Consider the following 16,104-nt stretch of genomic DNA (forward strand, 5'->3'; position numbering starts at 1 on the left):
GTTGAGTTAGCCAGTTTACAAGTTGAGTGACAGCCTCACTTGTGGCAAACAGCAATTCTTGTGTGATTGCGTTTATTTTCGGCCTTTTCTTCAAGAAAGTGCTTAGACTTAGAATCTTTATTCATGCCTTAGGATTGCTCCTTCAAAAAAATGGATCCAGTATCTCACAGAAATAATACAAAAGAGAATATTGCATCGGTTGCTGTGTTTATCCTGGACCAAACTGTGAGCTTTCGACATCCCTACTGAGTCTGAAAAGTGTTTTTGTCTGATGAATGTCATTTCAGCTCACGATGGAAGTTGCTAACCTTCTGCTCTTGTGATCTGTGTAGAAGTTACATCATTTAAATATCAAACTGGATAACTATTAAAAAAAAAAAAAAAGATCAATAAAATAAAAACTAAGGCGTATTTAGATCACTTTTAGGAAGTATTTTGTAGATTTGAGCATATTAAGGTACCGTAATTTTCGGACTATAAGTCGCACCGGCCATAAAATGCCCAAAAAAAGTGAAAAAAAAACCCATGTATATAAATCGCTCCTGAGTATAAGTCGCCCCCCCACCCAAACTATGAAAAAAAAACGCGACTTATGGTCCGAAAATTACGGTAATTGATTATTTTTACTATCTTTAGTATTTGAAAACATCCATAAGTGTTTAGGTCACAATGTGAATGAACACTTTGGCCTACTATGCAATTTTATTTTAATATTGGTCATTATTGTGGTTCAGCTTTGGTGGTAATTGGTGAAAAAAGTCTATTGTAGCCAAATTGACTTTGTTGCCGTGAATGAACAAACACGAAGTATGTGACGCCATATTTTGCTGGTTGGCCGTGGATTCGTGCATGGATGGGCAAGCGTATACTATGTTTTTGGTTGTCATGGCAACATTGAGACGGCGGTGTGACTTCACTTGCTGTCTGCGACGGCAAAAAATAATAAAGCCATTTTGACATGTAGTCTTGATGCATTGTGAGCCTGCCCCGCCCCCTTGCATCATCACTCTCTATGAAGTAAGTAGTGCATTTCACAAAGATACGTGCATTTTGCTTGTTTGACCTCCGGCACCTTCCTCCCTCTTCCTCTTCGTCATCTTCTCCATGGCCGCTGCACTGGCAGTTTTTTTTTTTCCTTTACACTTGTGCATCCCCCCCCCTTGCCCTGCCCTGCTGCTACTGCCTTCACAGTATGTTGCCACACCCTCCACCCTTGCTGCCAACGTAAACTCCCCCTCCTCGCCCCAACTTTCCCTGTCCCTTCTTCCTTCTTGGCAGCGTGCCATGGCGCCCCCCACCCCCCTCCCCCGATAGTCGCGTTGTTTTCCTCAAGCAGGATAAACAACGGGTAGTTGCTCAGCTCTTGTTAGTCTCGAATAGAAAAAAAAATAATAATCAACAAACAATTTGTGTTGTGTTTAATTGTCATCTTTTTTTTATTAGACCCCAAAGGCTCCAAAAATGAAGCTACTCACAAGAAAGGTACTTTCCTCTTTTTTTCTCCCCCAAAAAGGTCTTTTTTTAAAATTATTATTATTATTCCTCTACCATGGCGGTGATGCAATGTCCTTTTCTTCCAATTATTATTTTCACTTCAATAATTATCATAACAATTGCAATCATGTGTGTTTCCTTCCTTGAGTTTTGATGTCGATGTATGCGAGAAGGACCGCGGCCGTTTTTTTCTTTTCTGTGATATTTTACGCTATTCATAAATAGATCAAATTCACTTTCACAACGTGACTACTTTCCAGTAAATATTCCTGACATTTTTGCTTGACTCTGAATTTAATGGTGGCACCGTGGCCAGTATGCCGCGGTGTCAAGCCACCACGTAACTTATTGCATCTTAATACTTTAGCTTGTATTCATAGGCTATTTTATTGTAGTGTATTTTACATATAGTATTTTATCCTGCCCAAAAAGACATTACATGCAAAATAATGAATGATATAGAAGTACTCACATGCTCAATTCATACAGTATAAATATAGTAAATATGAAATCATTTGAAGTTATTGTGTTGTAAAATCTTAGGGCCACCACTCAAAATGGCCCAATGTTGTACCCTGATTTGCCCTATTACAAAAGTTTTTTTGGGAAATAGTTTGGACCCTAACAAAAAATGAAAATTCTGCAAAAAAACCAAAGGTTTCATGATGACCTTTGCTATGGGCTTAAAAAAAAACTCCTGTGTGTACAGTATTGTACATATATATTTAAAGCCCCAAATATATATTCATAACTCGTCCCCAGTAAGCATTTCAAACAAAAACCATAGCTTGGCTCCGAATATCTCAAACTTTTTAAAAATGTAAATAGATGAAATAGTGGCTTGTATGTATTCAGAATGAAAAACCTGCTTTCTTGGGTTTCTTTTGGATTTCCACAGTGCTGTTTTTTTTCTCTGAAGAACATGAAATGAATTTAGCCCTTTTACCAACAAAAGGGCTTCTGATCGCAGTCAACAAACAAAACCTCAGCTCGAAAATATGTGAAATAAAACATGTGAAATGGAAGCCAAATGATGCGCAAGTATTGCGGAATGGCGCCAGTCGTCGAAGTCACATAAGCAGGATTATCAATGGCGTTCCTGCTTTGCTCTGCTCTCAGGCTGATGACATGTTTACAACAGCGCGCCCTCGGCAAAAACACACATTGCCTTACCTTCCTTCATATGACATTTCAATATAAACCGTGACTGTGACTCAACCTGGATGCGTGTGCAAAGTGCGTGTGTGCGCACTCAGCTGCCGTGATGCATCTTCTTTCCTGTCAAGATGATTCAAAGCATCAAGCTAACAGCACAGCATCAACACACTTTATTAAATTGCACACACACACACACACACATGCACACGGGAGATAAAATGTCTGTCTGCACAAAACTGCTTTGAGCAAAGTGTCAATGCAATTCATTAGGTTATATACACACACACACACACACACACACACAAATGAATTCAAACACGCACATTCATCAGATGTAAAATATCTGTCCACGCAAAACCAAGATAACGGCAAATAATCAACACACTTCCTTTAAAAAACACACACACACACACTCATGCAAATATTTTAACAGACACATTCAAACACACTCACACAAGCGTTCATCACAGGCTGACAACATGCCGCAAAACGCTTCCACTTTTCTCCTTTGGGTGTCACAGACCCGCTTTGAAACTATTGCAAGCTGCCAAAACAAATCGCTATGACGAAAATGTTAAAAAGCAGCGCAAGCAGCTGTGGGACACACACCTCCCTTAGCGGCGCCATTTTAACACATCAAAAACGTACGTTGGGACCGCTACAAGGTCCAAGTGGTGGTGCGGCGGCAGGAAGTGAGTTTTTTGCTCCCAAACACTCCCGGTAGATTTCCGATTTTCAAACTACTCGCCCTTGTAAAGTGGACACTTCATTAAACTAAGAAGGCCGCCGTGGCCATCTTTCCTCATTCTGTGCTTTGTTTATCTGCGGCTTAATGTGTTGACTCACAACTGCATAAACACACACACACACACGTCTCATACTAATGAAGTTAAACGGGCGGCGGCGTGGAGTGGCAGTGAAGGAAGTGAAGCGACGGAATCTGATTGACAGCAGAATGAGAAAAAACAAAAAGCCTCAAGCTTGGTCTTCAAACAGGAAGTCGGGAAGAAGCACGCCGCTCGTAATCATCCCTGACTCTCATTAAAAGAAAAATGGAAAAAACAATTTTTCATGTATCTGACCTCTACTACTTCATCCAAAGGCAGCAAATGTCACAATTGTTTGGATAAACAGACGGCAAAAGCGAAAGCGGACAGAAGATGGAAGGCCATAAGAAACTGAAGTTGAATGATTTCATTCAAAAAAAATAAAAGGCTTGGCTTCGATTTTATTTTCATCCCGAAATACTCTGTCACATGATGTCGTGTTTTAAGAGCATGCGTATCACTCGCCGGATGCATTTTGTTACAGTTGTATTTGTTTGTTTGTAATGTCAACAACGAGATTTAACAAAAAATCCAAATCGGCCGTCATATTGTGTGAATGTGGACTCAAACAAATGTGCTTCTGTTAACTGTCAACAAAGAAAGAGAGCCAAGTCTTATCCAAACAACTTTTTTTCAACTAAAAAAAAAAGAGACGTATGCCCAAAACCACTTTTGTTTTGTGTGCACTGACTGCATGGCTAACGACGCTTGCCGAAGCTCGAAATTGAAACTGGGCCTGATTGCAGGGGCAATATTGTCAGAATACGTGTTGCGTTGAACTCAAATATTTGACCGTTTGGTTTTGTCATCTTGAGGACCGATCCCACCGGGACACTTGACATTGTCGTTTCATTTCACAAGCATTCCGACTGTGAATACTTGTGGTTTATGTTTTTGGGCACATGAAACTCGACGCTCTCGTCAAAGTCATCAGACACGCTTGTCAAAATAATCAGTAATTCTAGAAACGTTTCTGTCTGCCGGTATTGAGGGTGGCTAAGCTACTGGAAAAGTCTCTGGGGTTGAGACCAGGTTCTGATAACGCACTAGGTTGACCAACTAGTGTCACAAAAATCTTGTTTTTTGATCATCATACTTTTGGATTGAGAAAAACTCAAGATAAGACGGGATAAACTTCCTGGTCTTTGGAGTACCACAAGGATCAGTGCCATGCTCACACTACAGTAACTTAGAGAATGACGGCATCACATGACTAAGATTCTACAGAATATTTTGTGGAGTTCCACAAGGGTTAGTGCCGCTTACCATTGTTATATGATGTAAGTAGCATGAAATTACAAAGCGCTCGAAACTGACTGACTCTACAAACCTTTTTTTCAGTCTGCGTCTTTACTACTCTCGATTGACTGAGTGTATCACAACATTAGCATCTATGAGTGTTGCAGTGTGACAAAGTGTGAAGGAATAAAGCAGCTTGAAGTGTTTGCTGTCACGTCGAATCAACCGCAACAATAAAATGCGCCACACGACGATTGCGTTCTTCACATGTCAGCGTCACAAATGTGACTTCATTAAGTTTCCCAGGAAGAAAAATAATCTTTTGACTTTTTTAGTTGATTAGCGGCGACAAAGAGCATCTTTACTGCGTTCTTGTGAGGATTCAGCAACTTGATGAAGAAGTTTCTAGAAGCAGGATCGAAAATGAGGCAGGCTTTCGAGTTTCGATGATGCCTGATGGAGTTTTGGATTCTTTTATTTTCTCTCAGCCTGAGAGCTGTTGGGTTGTGCAGTAAATACGGGTATTAGCTTAATAAAAGTAAACTCTCCAGCACACCAGTACCATGGATAATTAATGAAGCAGCAAAATCCTCATTAAGTCACAAATTCAGACCTTGGTTTCTTGCTTTAACAAGCTCAACTTAAAGTTTTTGTTTGTTTGTTTCCTTTGTTTGTTTGTTCACGTCCTCTGAAACATCCGCAGGCGCTGCATCTTTGCTCTTAATTTGTTGTACGTCGGTGGCTAAAATGAAATTCAGCGGTAGCTTGACTTATGAGTTAAATTGTTCCCATGACTCAATTTGTTTGCTTAGTAAATCAAGTTGTCCTAAGGTTCTGTCCAACTAGGTTATGTTGGTTCCATGTGTTTTCTGTGGGTTCCATCTGGCTTTCATAAAACTCCACGTTCCATCTGGAATGTAAAAATTCTGTGTGTTCTATCCAGGTCATACAGGTTCTATTTGTGTTTTAGTGATCAACATTTTCGATTGGTATCACGTAGTTCTTCAGATCTATTTTGGTTATGTTTATTTTTCTCTGGATTTAATGAGTTGTACTATCTGGATTCTTCTATTTAGCTAGCACTGTCTGCAGTGGAATCTACCAAGGTTCAATCTGGTTTATGTAGAACTGGAGGTTGTATGAGGATTGTAAAGAGCTTTTGGATCTCTAGGTTTTGGGTTCTGCATATTGTACCTGGGTTAAACAGGCCTATGTGGAGTCTTGAGGTGAAACAAACAATTGTTTGTTCTATTGGGTTTTATCAGGGTTATAGTGGTACGTTCTGGATTCTGAAAAAGCTTTATAGGTTCTGTCTGAGTTTCATAACCCCGCTATCTTGTCCTTTCATTTCTATATGTGCTGGTCATCTACTTTTTGTTCTTTCTTGTGTTTACGTGCCCGACCGTAACGACAAAGGCACTTTTTTATCGCCAGCTCGCCGACCTTGAGTCACGCCATCCACGGCCCAATCACAGCTTGCCACACTTTTGTCTCTCTTCTACCATCCTTCCCCTTTAAATGGACCACCATTGTCCTGCTCTCTCTCCCTCACACACACACACACACACACACACAAACACCAGCATGCACACACGCACTCACAGGGAAAGTGCCTGCAGGGATGCGCACACGCTGACAGGGAGAGTAATTGGCCATCAAAGTAATCCAGACTCCTTCCTTCGGCCCGCCTGTGGAATTAGACACCGACTTGCAGCAGGATATTAAAGCGCCCGACCCAGTGTGTGAGCGTGCGTGCGTTGGTGTTTGTGTGTACGTGCTTGTGTTGGTGTTTGCCAAAAGTCCGCTGTAACCTGAAGGCAAATAAATCCCATAAATAATAAAAGTCCAACAAACAAGTGCGGTGTTGTTTAGAGGTTAAAGTCAACATGGCGGCGCAAGACCCCGCTGCTGGTTTGCTGCCATGTTTGTACAGGCGCATAATACACACACACACGTGCGCAATAATTACATTGTAAGTGGACTCGTTAATATTTGGACTTGAAATGTAAAACAGCACCAACAATCATTGCCTGTCGCACATACACACATGCAGAGCACAGAGATGTTTCTGTTGGAGGAAGTTTGACTTTGAAACAAATTTATGGACGCTGGTGTCCTCACAGGTCACATGACATGGATTTTTCATCTGTGTTAATATTTCAGCAAGATGGCGACTGACAGTGGTGCCGCAAGGGCGATAAAACACTTTCATTGACCTCGTTTTGTGTGCGTGCGTGTGTGTCCACGCTTGTGTGTGTGTATAGTGGACATAAAGCTCATGTTTCGACTTGGGATATAACAGTTTTTCCGGTAAAAATGAAATATTAAAATGACTGCACAAAATTGACGATCAAAACTGGGCGCATGAAAAGTTTTCAAAGATTATAATTGGAGTGGAAGTAAGCCATTTGGTTTGAAGCAGCCATTTTGAGCATGGCTCGGGCCTCATATTATGGTCGTAGGAAAACTATATGGTCAAATGAACGAACTGGTGAAGCCACAACAGAGAAGCGGTCATTCTGACCAAAATATGGCTGCACTCGTGAGTTGCTCCCTCAATGTTTTGATTGGAAGCCTTTGTCGCTTGTGTGCTTGGAAAAGTCCGTTTGTTAAGAAGAGGAACAGCTCGTCTTTCTGTGTCTCAGTTGAGCCATCTAATAATTCAGATTTGAATCGGCGTGGGACAAAATTGGTTTTTCAACATATTCATTAAATTGAAATAAATTTGTTGATGTCCTTGAATGTAAAATATGAAATGTTTCTGTGGTTTGATGTATGTCCTGATATCCTCATCCTCCTCCACAGGTCCTCCCGTCAACGTCACCTGCAACATCTTCATCAACAGCTTTGGCTCCATCGCCGAGACCACCATGGTAAGTAAGTCGCTCTGTTTGAGCACCAAAAAAAAAACTGAAAACAAGTAATCAGTTTTTTTTATGTACAAAATAGGCACCTCTAGCCCATTTGGTGAATCAATCCATAGAACAATCTTTTTTCATTAAACTATAGAAATAAATGTGTCACTTGTTTTATCAAGATGTCTTTTTCCTTATATACAGCAAACATGCATACGGTTTAAGTAACATTTTCATACAACGCAATTTTATGGAGCGTTAGAACAAATTCTCATAGCTCCAAAATCATTATTTTTCAGGAGAGCCCTTGTTTGGCATGTTTGTTCAACCATTCACGGGGGCACCCAAAGCCATTTTCCATACTTTAGGCTGGTCACTCATTTGTACAAAACAAAACAAAAAACACCCTCACTTGTCAAAAATGAAATAGAAAGGTTGAAAGGTTTTAACGACATGACAGGGTGGAAAGTGAGTCGCTTGCTGTGCTCACAGTCACTTTTGTTGTGGTGACTGTTTTTTATTCTTTTTTTCCCCCACATCAATGAACCCACAAATTAATCAATTATTCAAATAGATGTCAGTTGTAAATATAAATTAATGTATGTGCTGCGTAAATAGTCTTTTTAGAACTTAGTGAATGAGCATCTCTAGCGTAGCGCTGTGCGTGCTCGAGCGTATGAAAGAGCGAGGCAAGTGAACAGTGACTGGTCGCTAATCCGTGCCAGATTAGAAAGAAAAACAACAAAGTACGTAAATAATCGGATTTAGCATCTTTTGTCCCGCCGGTAAATCCATTTAGGAGATCCCGTGACAGCAAGTGTGTATGTTTGTGTGTGTGTGTGTTGTGTGTGTGTGTGCTCATGCTTTCTCCTCTTGTCGGATTTGAACGCAACACTGCTAAGAGCGCCGCTTGAATTCTTATTAGCGCATTTATACAGCCGCATGGCTTGTTTTACCATTTGCGAGAAGCGGCTCATGTGTGTTGCGTGTCGACAGGACTACAGAGTGAACATCTTCTTGAGGCAGCAGTGGAACGACCCCCGTCTGGCCTACAGCGAGTACCCGGACGACTCTCTGGACTTGGACCCGTCCATGTTGGATTCCATTTGGAAGCCCGATTTGTTTTTTGCCAATGAGAAAGGGGCCAACTTCCACGAGGTCACCACCGATAACAAGCTGCTGCGCATCTCCAAGAACGGAAATGTGCTCTACAGCATACGGTGATCTATGGGTTACATTTGTTAGCTTTATTTTGCGTGTAAATCTCAAAAGTCGAAGCAATTGTACTTGATGGAAGTGTTTCAGAAATTCAGCTCCCCAAATCAATTTAACGTTTCAACGTGAAATACGGTAGGCTGGTTAATCATGAGTTGAGCCACAAAAAAAAATCTCAAAAAGCCGTACCGAAAAAGCTGCCATTTTGGATTCAGTGGTATAACTTGGTCATTTCCAATCATCTTTGATACTGAAAATACGTTTAGAAATTCAGTTTTAAATAGAAACACAAACTTTGGCTGACAACACAAGTAGACTCACAAAAACGTCATGCCTGAACAGACAAAGGAAGTCTGCCATTTTCATCTGAAGTAGCCGGGTTATTCTAATTTCTGGCTATTAACACAAATTAAGGAATTTTGCCCTCAATGCCAGTTTGATTTAGCAATATAAATTTGGGTAGAATTATCGATCATAAGTAGACCCACAAAAAAAGCCATGTCGGAAAAAACACTTGAAGTGTACCATTTTGGTTTGAAGTGGACATTTTCAGAGGGTCCTTCAAAGATAGTCGCCTGGAAAATTAAGGCCTCAAACTGAGCAACAATTTGGTATGTTCGTCTATTGTGAGCGAACTCAGGGGGGAAAAAAAAAAAAAAAAACCGCTGAAAAGGTCCTGCCTGAAAAGAAGGCGAGTTAGGCTTCAAGGTATAATTTTGGTATTTAAAGTGACATCCAAACTTTGTGTGTGCGTGGTCGCTACCAAATTTAATTTTGAAGACTAAACAGTATGGGGTGCACTGGTTAGCACGTCCGCTTCACAGTTCGGATGGTGTGGGTTTGATTCCACCTCCGGCTGGATGGATGGATAAAGGAAATGGCTTGTTAAAAGTTAATCAACTTTAATTTAGAAAATTGTGTTTTTTGTCTTTTGTCGGGAAGTGTGAGAATGTTAATAAACTCGGAGGGAAGACTTTTCAGACACTTTGATGCACTTTGAGGCCACACTTGATGGCTTCCCGTTTACGGCGTGGACGAGACCTTGACGCCGTTCCTGCAGAACATGTATTAATGCGTCAGAGCGTGACTAGCCGCTTTTCTTTTCATGGCTTCTCGCCGACGTCCAATTCAAGGCTGCTGGAGTTATAGCCACCTCCGTCCCACCTCCTCCTCCTTCTCTCGCTCCATTTTATCGCTTTGCCTCTCCGCGCCTCGCTGGTAATCTACAGAGCTTTTTAGTATTCCGCTGGCGTGCGGCGTCCATCATGGTGTCCACCGGCAGGAGGAGAAGAAGGAGCTACAGTACGAGAGTCCTTCAAATGACAAGCGGCATAATCGAGCTCCGTTTACAAGTGGGATTAAACCGCGCTTGGCTTCTTCTTTGCCTTCGTAAACTGAGAGCCGGTCCCTAAAATGTTATCATTTTGAATGTGCATGCTGACTGTTGCCATTCCAAAAGTTACTTTTGTGAAGGTTTTATGGCTCAAATTGCAATTTAAAAAAAAATCTAAACTTGTTTTTCTCGAAAAAAAAGGAACTTTTTGATCGCATGGCATTTAGTCGTATGTTTGGCCGTAATATTGCAATGGCGTTAAGATTTCGATGGTTTGGGAAGAAAAAAAAAACCTCTTCCTTTTTTTTTTTAGATGCTTTCAGTATTGTTTTGTTAGCGGATGATGTGAATCATCTACCGAGACATCCAAAATGTTGTCCTCGTGCTGCTTCAGTTGTCGAGCTTTGAGCAGCAAAGGCGTTTTACGACGCTCACTTTTCATGAGCCTGATTTTATTGCCTCTTGCCATGGAAAAACCGCATTACAGGCGCAGCTGAAGCGCATCACCACCTCTCCGCCCTTTCACTCACGTTGGAACTTGGAGCTTCTCAAGTGGGAGGCGGACATGCTAACCACGAGCGCGCTGAGCTGTCCCTTATTTACACGACTTATTATTGTCCCTTATTTGAACAGCTACCACTTACTCAGCTGATTGAGTTCAACCGAATCTTCTCAGTGGCAACTGTTTGTGTCTGTGTCGCAGAATAACACTGGTGCTGGCCTGTCCAATGGATCTGAAAAACTTTCCGATGGATGTGCAAACGTGCATCATGCAGCTGGAAAGCTGTGAGTACACACACACATAGTTTGTGCATATTTGTTGTATAAACACACAGTTCCCACCTACACAATTAAAATGTACATGCGCACACACAGTAGAAGACATTCAAGTGTAAATTATTTATACACACGCACGGGCATATTTAACGTGTACACGGGTGGACAGAGTGACACACGTGGTATACAGTAAATGAGTGTGCGCAGACGTGAGGTGACTAGGAAGCAGGAGCGGCGCAGCGGGCCAGCGGACGCGCTCTCGGCCCGACGCCAACATCGCAGAGACGTTGTGATGTCACTCAGTAACCATAGCGACCTCAACCTTTGTCCCGCTTCCTTCCCGTTACCTTTGTATCTTTGCATTTCAGTAACAAAGAGAAAAGAGCAGAGGTTATCAAACCTAACACGCAAACATAGACAAGTGATGCTATCGACGCTACACAAAGAAGCTACGAGTCGCCGAATGTGATCAATCCTCACAAATGATGCTAAGCTAATGTGTGTTTCATTTCAGTTGGCTATACGATGAACGACCTGATCTTCGAGTGGGACGAGAAAGGCGCCGTGCAGGTGGCGGACGGCCTGACGCTGCCTCAGTTTATCCTCAAGGAGGAAAAAGACCTCAGATACTGCACCAAACACTACAACACTGGTGAGTCAGCAAAACACAATTCAGCAACTCCACCACTACAAAACACTCCAGTGGGTAGAAATCTACCTCGGCCATTACCTCTACCATTACTTGACAACAATCTACCATTTTCATTCATTTTTGCCATTGATGGAAAGCAATTTACCTTTCAATACAGTCACTACTGCCTCTACTGGTCAAAATTCTCCCTTCTCCACAGTCACTACCATCACAACAAATAACGGGGCCACTACTAGACAACAATCTACTTAGCGCAATCCCTTCTACCACTACAAGACAGCAAATTCAACAGTCACTACTACTACCACTATTGGACAACAAACTGCCTACAACAAAGTCCCTACTGCTTTGACTGGACTACACAACCACTAGTGCAGGGATTGTCCGCGGCCCTCTAGTGATTTGTGATGGTGTTGCAGGTGGTCCGTGAAATTGGAAATGGAAAATAATTCATATATTTGAAAATAAAATTGATTTATTATTTAGACTTGGTTCAGTTTCCAGCTAATTTTGTGAATGATATTACCATCCAAATTATCTCAAATGTAGCTGAGATTCCCAAAATAAACAGATAGGATGTATAGGTTGATCCTCCAAAATAAAACAATATTCCGCCAAAGCACGGGGCCCCGAGTTGCTTCTTGGTTATAAAGGCGGTCCCTTTATAACCAAGTTGAAAACCTTCAACACAGTCACTGATACCTCCACTGAACCAATATAAGCTTTGTAGTCATCCTTCTCTTTTGTTCTTCCGTGTTCTTCCTCACTCCTCCTTGATTGTCATGCGCTCGTCGTCGAGGGGCTCGCTGCTCCATCTCGTGTTTGTGTCAGGGAGGAGGTGCATTGCCTTTTACTTCACTTCTCAGGTCCATCCATCTGTCTCAATATGCATGTGCGTGTTTTTTGTGTGTGTGTGTGTGTGTGTTTTGCTGGCTGGCTCCCAATAGGGAATAAAGCCCAAGTGAAGGTGCGTTGTTGTTTTTTCGTTTTTTTTTTTTTTTTTTTCTTTGTGTATGGGCAGGGATTTATTAGCTGCGGTATGACTGCGAGGAAAGAGATTCCGCCCGGCAACACAAAGAGTGGGCGACAAAAAGCCTCTTGAAATACTAATTAACTCACCGCCTGCTGCATTGCACAACTCGCCTGCCCCGCACACCGCCGCCGCAGAAGCAATAACAACCACAACAAGGAGAACAACAGGGAACGCCCCAGTGGATCTCGCAATTCGTCTTCGGCACCTTTGGCCACAACTTCCTTACAATATCTTGGCATAAAAAATAGCTCATGAAAAAAATATATATACATATAGATTTTCACATTATTCAACACTGCTTACCACGAATGGACGACAATCTACGTTAACCGCTGTTACACTGGTGGACAACTGCTTTGAACGCAAGCGCTACGGAACAGCATTTTACTTTCAACACATTCACAAGTGAATTTATCTTTAGCGAACAGCAGTAAACCATTAGAACAGGCAGCGATCTCATTAGAGAAGAAACAAACTAAAATGGAAGACTAAAAATATGCTTTCAGCCACATAAAGCGAGAAGCACGCAAGAATAAAAAACAACTGAGGAAAATACAGAAAAGATTTCTGGTAAAGAAATATCCGTAAATATCTTGAAAACTAGTTTGGATTTGTTGGTCTTTGAATATTATGGTTAATTCCAATAGAATCAGGCCAACGTGGAAAAGCTCATCACGTTTCACACTTTATTCTTGCTTATATATTAGATACCATGCTGTACTATATTGTTCTCCAGTCCACTGGACTGTATTGATTAAAGCTCACACACACGCACACACACGGATGAATCATTTCAGTCTTGTCCTGGGATGGAAAATATGGACGTAGCTTAAAAGCTCTCAAGTGTATCAGGCACATAAATCCAGCCGCAGCTCCCTCTTCCTCCTCCTCTTGCTCTTTGGTTGATATTTGAGGCATATGAAGGTTGTTGCAGATATTGATAGTGCTGATTAAATGGCTGGTTGGCCATCTTAACGTGGCACGTTGTTGTGTTTGTTGGCGCGCAAACCAAGATTGGCAATTGGGAGGTGGCCATTTTGTGCCCTTTCCTTCAAGGGGAACTCACAGAGAAAAAATATTTTTCATCATTACCTAAGTGTTTAATATGAAATTCTCAAGCATCTTTTTGGTAGCCTGTTAACGTCATCACTCGAATCACTTCACCGGGATTTTTTGTGGACATTTCAGTCAACTACAAAAAGAATTGACAGGTAGCCAAAACGAAAATTGTTCTGTATGCGCCATGAACAATTTCCAGTGTGGCGTCAGCCGCCGTTTGTCGTTGCGTTTTGCTTCTTGCATCTTGATGTTGATGACAAACATGGCGGCTTTCTACACTGTCAACTGCTTCAGTCAGCACAGATGTCTCCTCAAATGCTCACTTTTTTGCCTCCTTCAACCATGGTCTTTTCCACTCTTCATCTTCTTCCTCATCTGCTCCATGTCCGTTTATGTGTTCAGGTTCAGTTGGAAGATGACTTTGACACCAAAAGGAAACAAACCAAAGCAATGTGAATAAATGGTCGTTTTTGGTGCAGTGAAGTCAAATTGACGCACCCGATGATGTCCCGTCAGTAGCTTTGGATTTTCTGTTCTTTTTCCTAATGTCGCTGCTTTGTCGTCGTTCAGGCAAGTTCACGTGCATCGAAGCCCGCTTCCACCTTGAGCGTCAGATGGGTTACTACCTGATCCAGATGTACATCCCGTCCCTGCTCATCGTCATCCTGTCCTGGGTGTCCTTCTGGATCAACATGGACGCCGCCCCCGCCCGGGTGGGCCTGGGTATCACTACCGTGCTCACTATGACCACGCAGAGCTCGGGATCCAGAGCCTCCCTGCCCAAGGTCAGCCTCAAATTGAGTGGGTCGTTGCTCAACCACATTACAGCACCTTCATTTTGAACCAACGATCAAATATCCACGTATAGCAAAGTCAGACATCCACGATATTGCAGATGCATTTCGCAAGTTGGTGCCAGAAGTTGGCTTTGAGCCTCATGGTTTGAGAACAAAGTATATTTTGCGGGGCAGGGCTCCTCGATGATCACGCAGGCTTTCTGCAGCCGTCTGCCACTGGTGGCAGTGAGTCAACTCGCTTCACAGCAAGCAGCAGTTTGGCAGATAGTGTACAAGTGTTCACAAGAAAGCTTTCAAGGTGTTGATTGACACTCCCAGCTCCTGTTTACTGTCCAACTAACACTACATGACAACTTGTGTGTCGGGGAAAAAAACATACCATAGCTTTTTCGCGAGTGAGTGACTGAAACTACGTTCACACTGAAGTTCAATTTCTTCTTATGTGGTCCAAGATTGGATTTTATTTATTTTTTTACTCTATCAGTTAAGCAACGGATTGACCACAAACCGTGCAACACACATGGAGACAAACAATATAATTACTCACAATCATATCTTCTTCGTCCTCTGCGAATAAAGACTGTTGGGCTGTCTGTTATATACTACCCCCTGGTGGCCAAGACAGGCACACTCAAAGAAAACAATAGAAGCAGTGTGACAAAAAATAAAATGTAAAATTCTGTCTTTGTTATTACTGTGTTTTTTTTGCTGTTTTTCTCCCTCCTTAAAATACCATATTTTTGCTAAGAGAGTATTACTGATTTTAGTGATTTTTTCTTTTGGTAAACCATATAGTGAATTTTGTGACAGTCATTAAAGCTATGATAATATATATGTTAATATAGAATAGATTAGTGAATGCACAGCCAGTTTTCACATATCAAGAAAAAAAAGCAGTTTAAAAAAAAAAAGGCAACTAAATGTTTTTCCGTGAGGGATTTTCAGATTAAAGAAAGAAAACAGTCATAGCTTGCGTGACCCAGTATAGGATTGTATAATTATGTCCAGGGAAGCTGTAATCCCCAACACACATTCACTCACAGACGCGTGCGTATACACTCACACACATGGTTTTTCAACATTAGGTGCTTCATGCGCTCTAAAAATTGAACAAGTGAACCGTGATTCCGCTGCAGTTCAGCTGTCACAATAATGATCACACAGCACAGCTGAGCTTACGCGCACACACACAAATGCGCATGCACATACACACAAACACACACCTGAGTGTAGCTCTCACACAGACACACACTTTTGCACATCCAGTCGCTGCACGTCATGATGAAGGTGAGATTAGCAAAGGAAGTGCACAGGCAAAGATGTTAGCACTGTTAACGCAGTTAGCTTACTGTGAACACAAACATGACAACGCTTATCTGTAATATTCAGTAGAAATGTAAGTGTGTCATTTTATTCTTCTTTGTTGTTATTTGTAGTCATAATGAATCAACATTTTGAATGCACAAAATCTAGAGTTTGCCAGATGTTTTGAAAATTTGGTCCCTGAAATTTCTTTCGGTCGGTGAGAAATTTTTTAGACATGTCTGTTATGAGTTGACCCACAAAAAAAGTCTCTAAGAGTACACACAGGGAGTAAAAAATCATTTTACTTTGAACCCAAAAATGATGCTCTGAAAATGAACGTCAAGTTTCAAATGTTTCCAC

General features: G+C 41.6%; 1 protein-coding gene across 3 annotated transcripts in view; it reads left to right on the top strand.

The window, feature by feature from the left end:
- Positions 1-16,104, top strand: part of glra1 (glycine receptor, alpha 1) — a 30,298-nt gene that overhangs the window by 11,538 nt on the left and 2,656 nt on the right. For 2 of the 3 annotated variants that reach the window (XM_037263131.1, XM_037263132.1), the window contains 6 exons: positions 1,444-1,482; positions 7,524-7,591; positions 8,570-8,793; positions 10,825-10,907; positions 11,413-11,550; positions 14,213-14,427. In XM_037263131.1, the coding sequence (XP_037119026.1) occupies positions 1,444-1,482; positions 7,524-7,591; positions 8,570-8,793; positions 10,825-10,907; positions 11,413-11,550; positions 14,213-14,427 (767 nt within the window). The remainder of the gene's footprint in view (positions 1-1,443; positions 1,483-7,523; positions 7,592-8,569; positions 8,794-10,824; positions 10,908-11,412; positions 11,551-14,212; positions 14,428-16,104) is intronic. The other variant, XM_037263133.1, reaches the window with a different exon arrangement.

The sequence above is a fragment of the Syngnathus acus genome, chromosome 10 (genome assembly GCF_901709675.1).
Source record: "Syngnathus acus chromosome 10, fSynAcu1.2, whole genome shotgun sequence".
NCBI classification, from domain to species: Eukaryota; Metazoa; Chordata; class Actinopteri; order Syngnathiformes; family Syngnathidae; genus Syngnathus; species Syngnathus acus.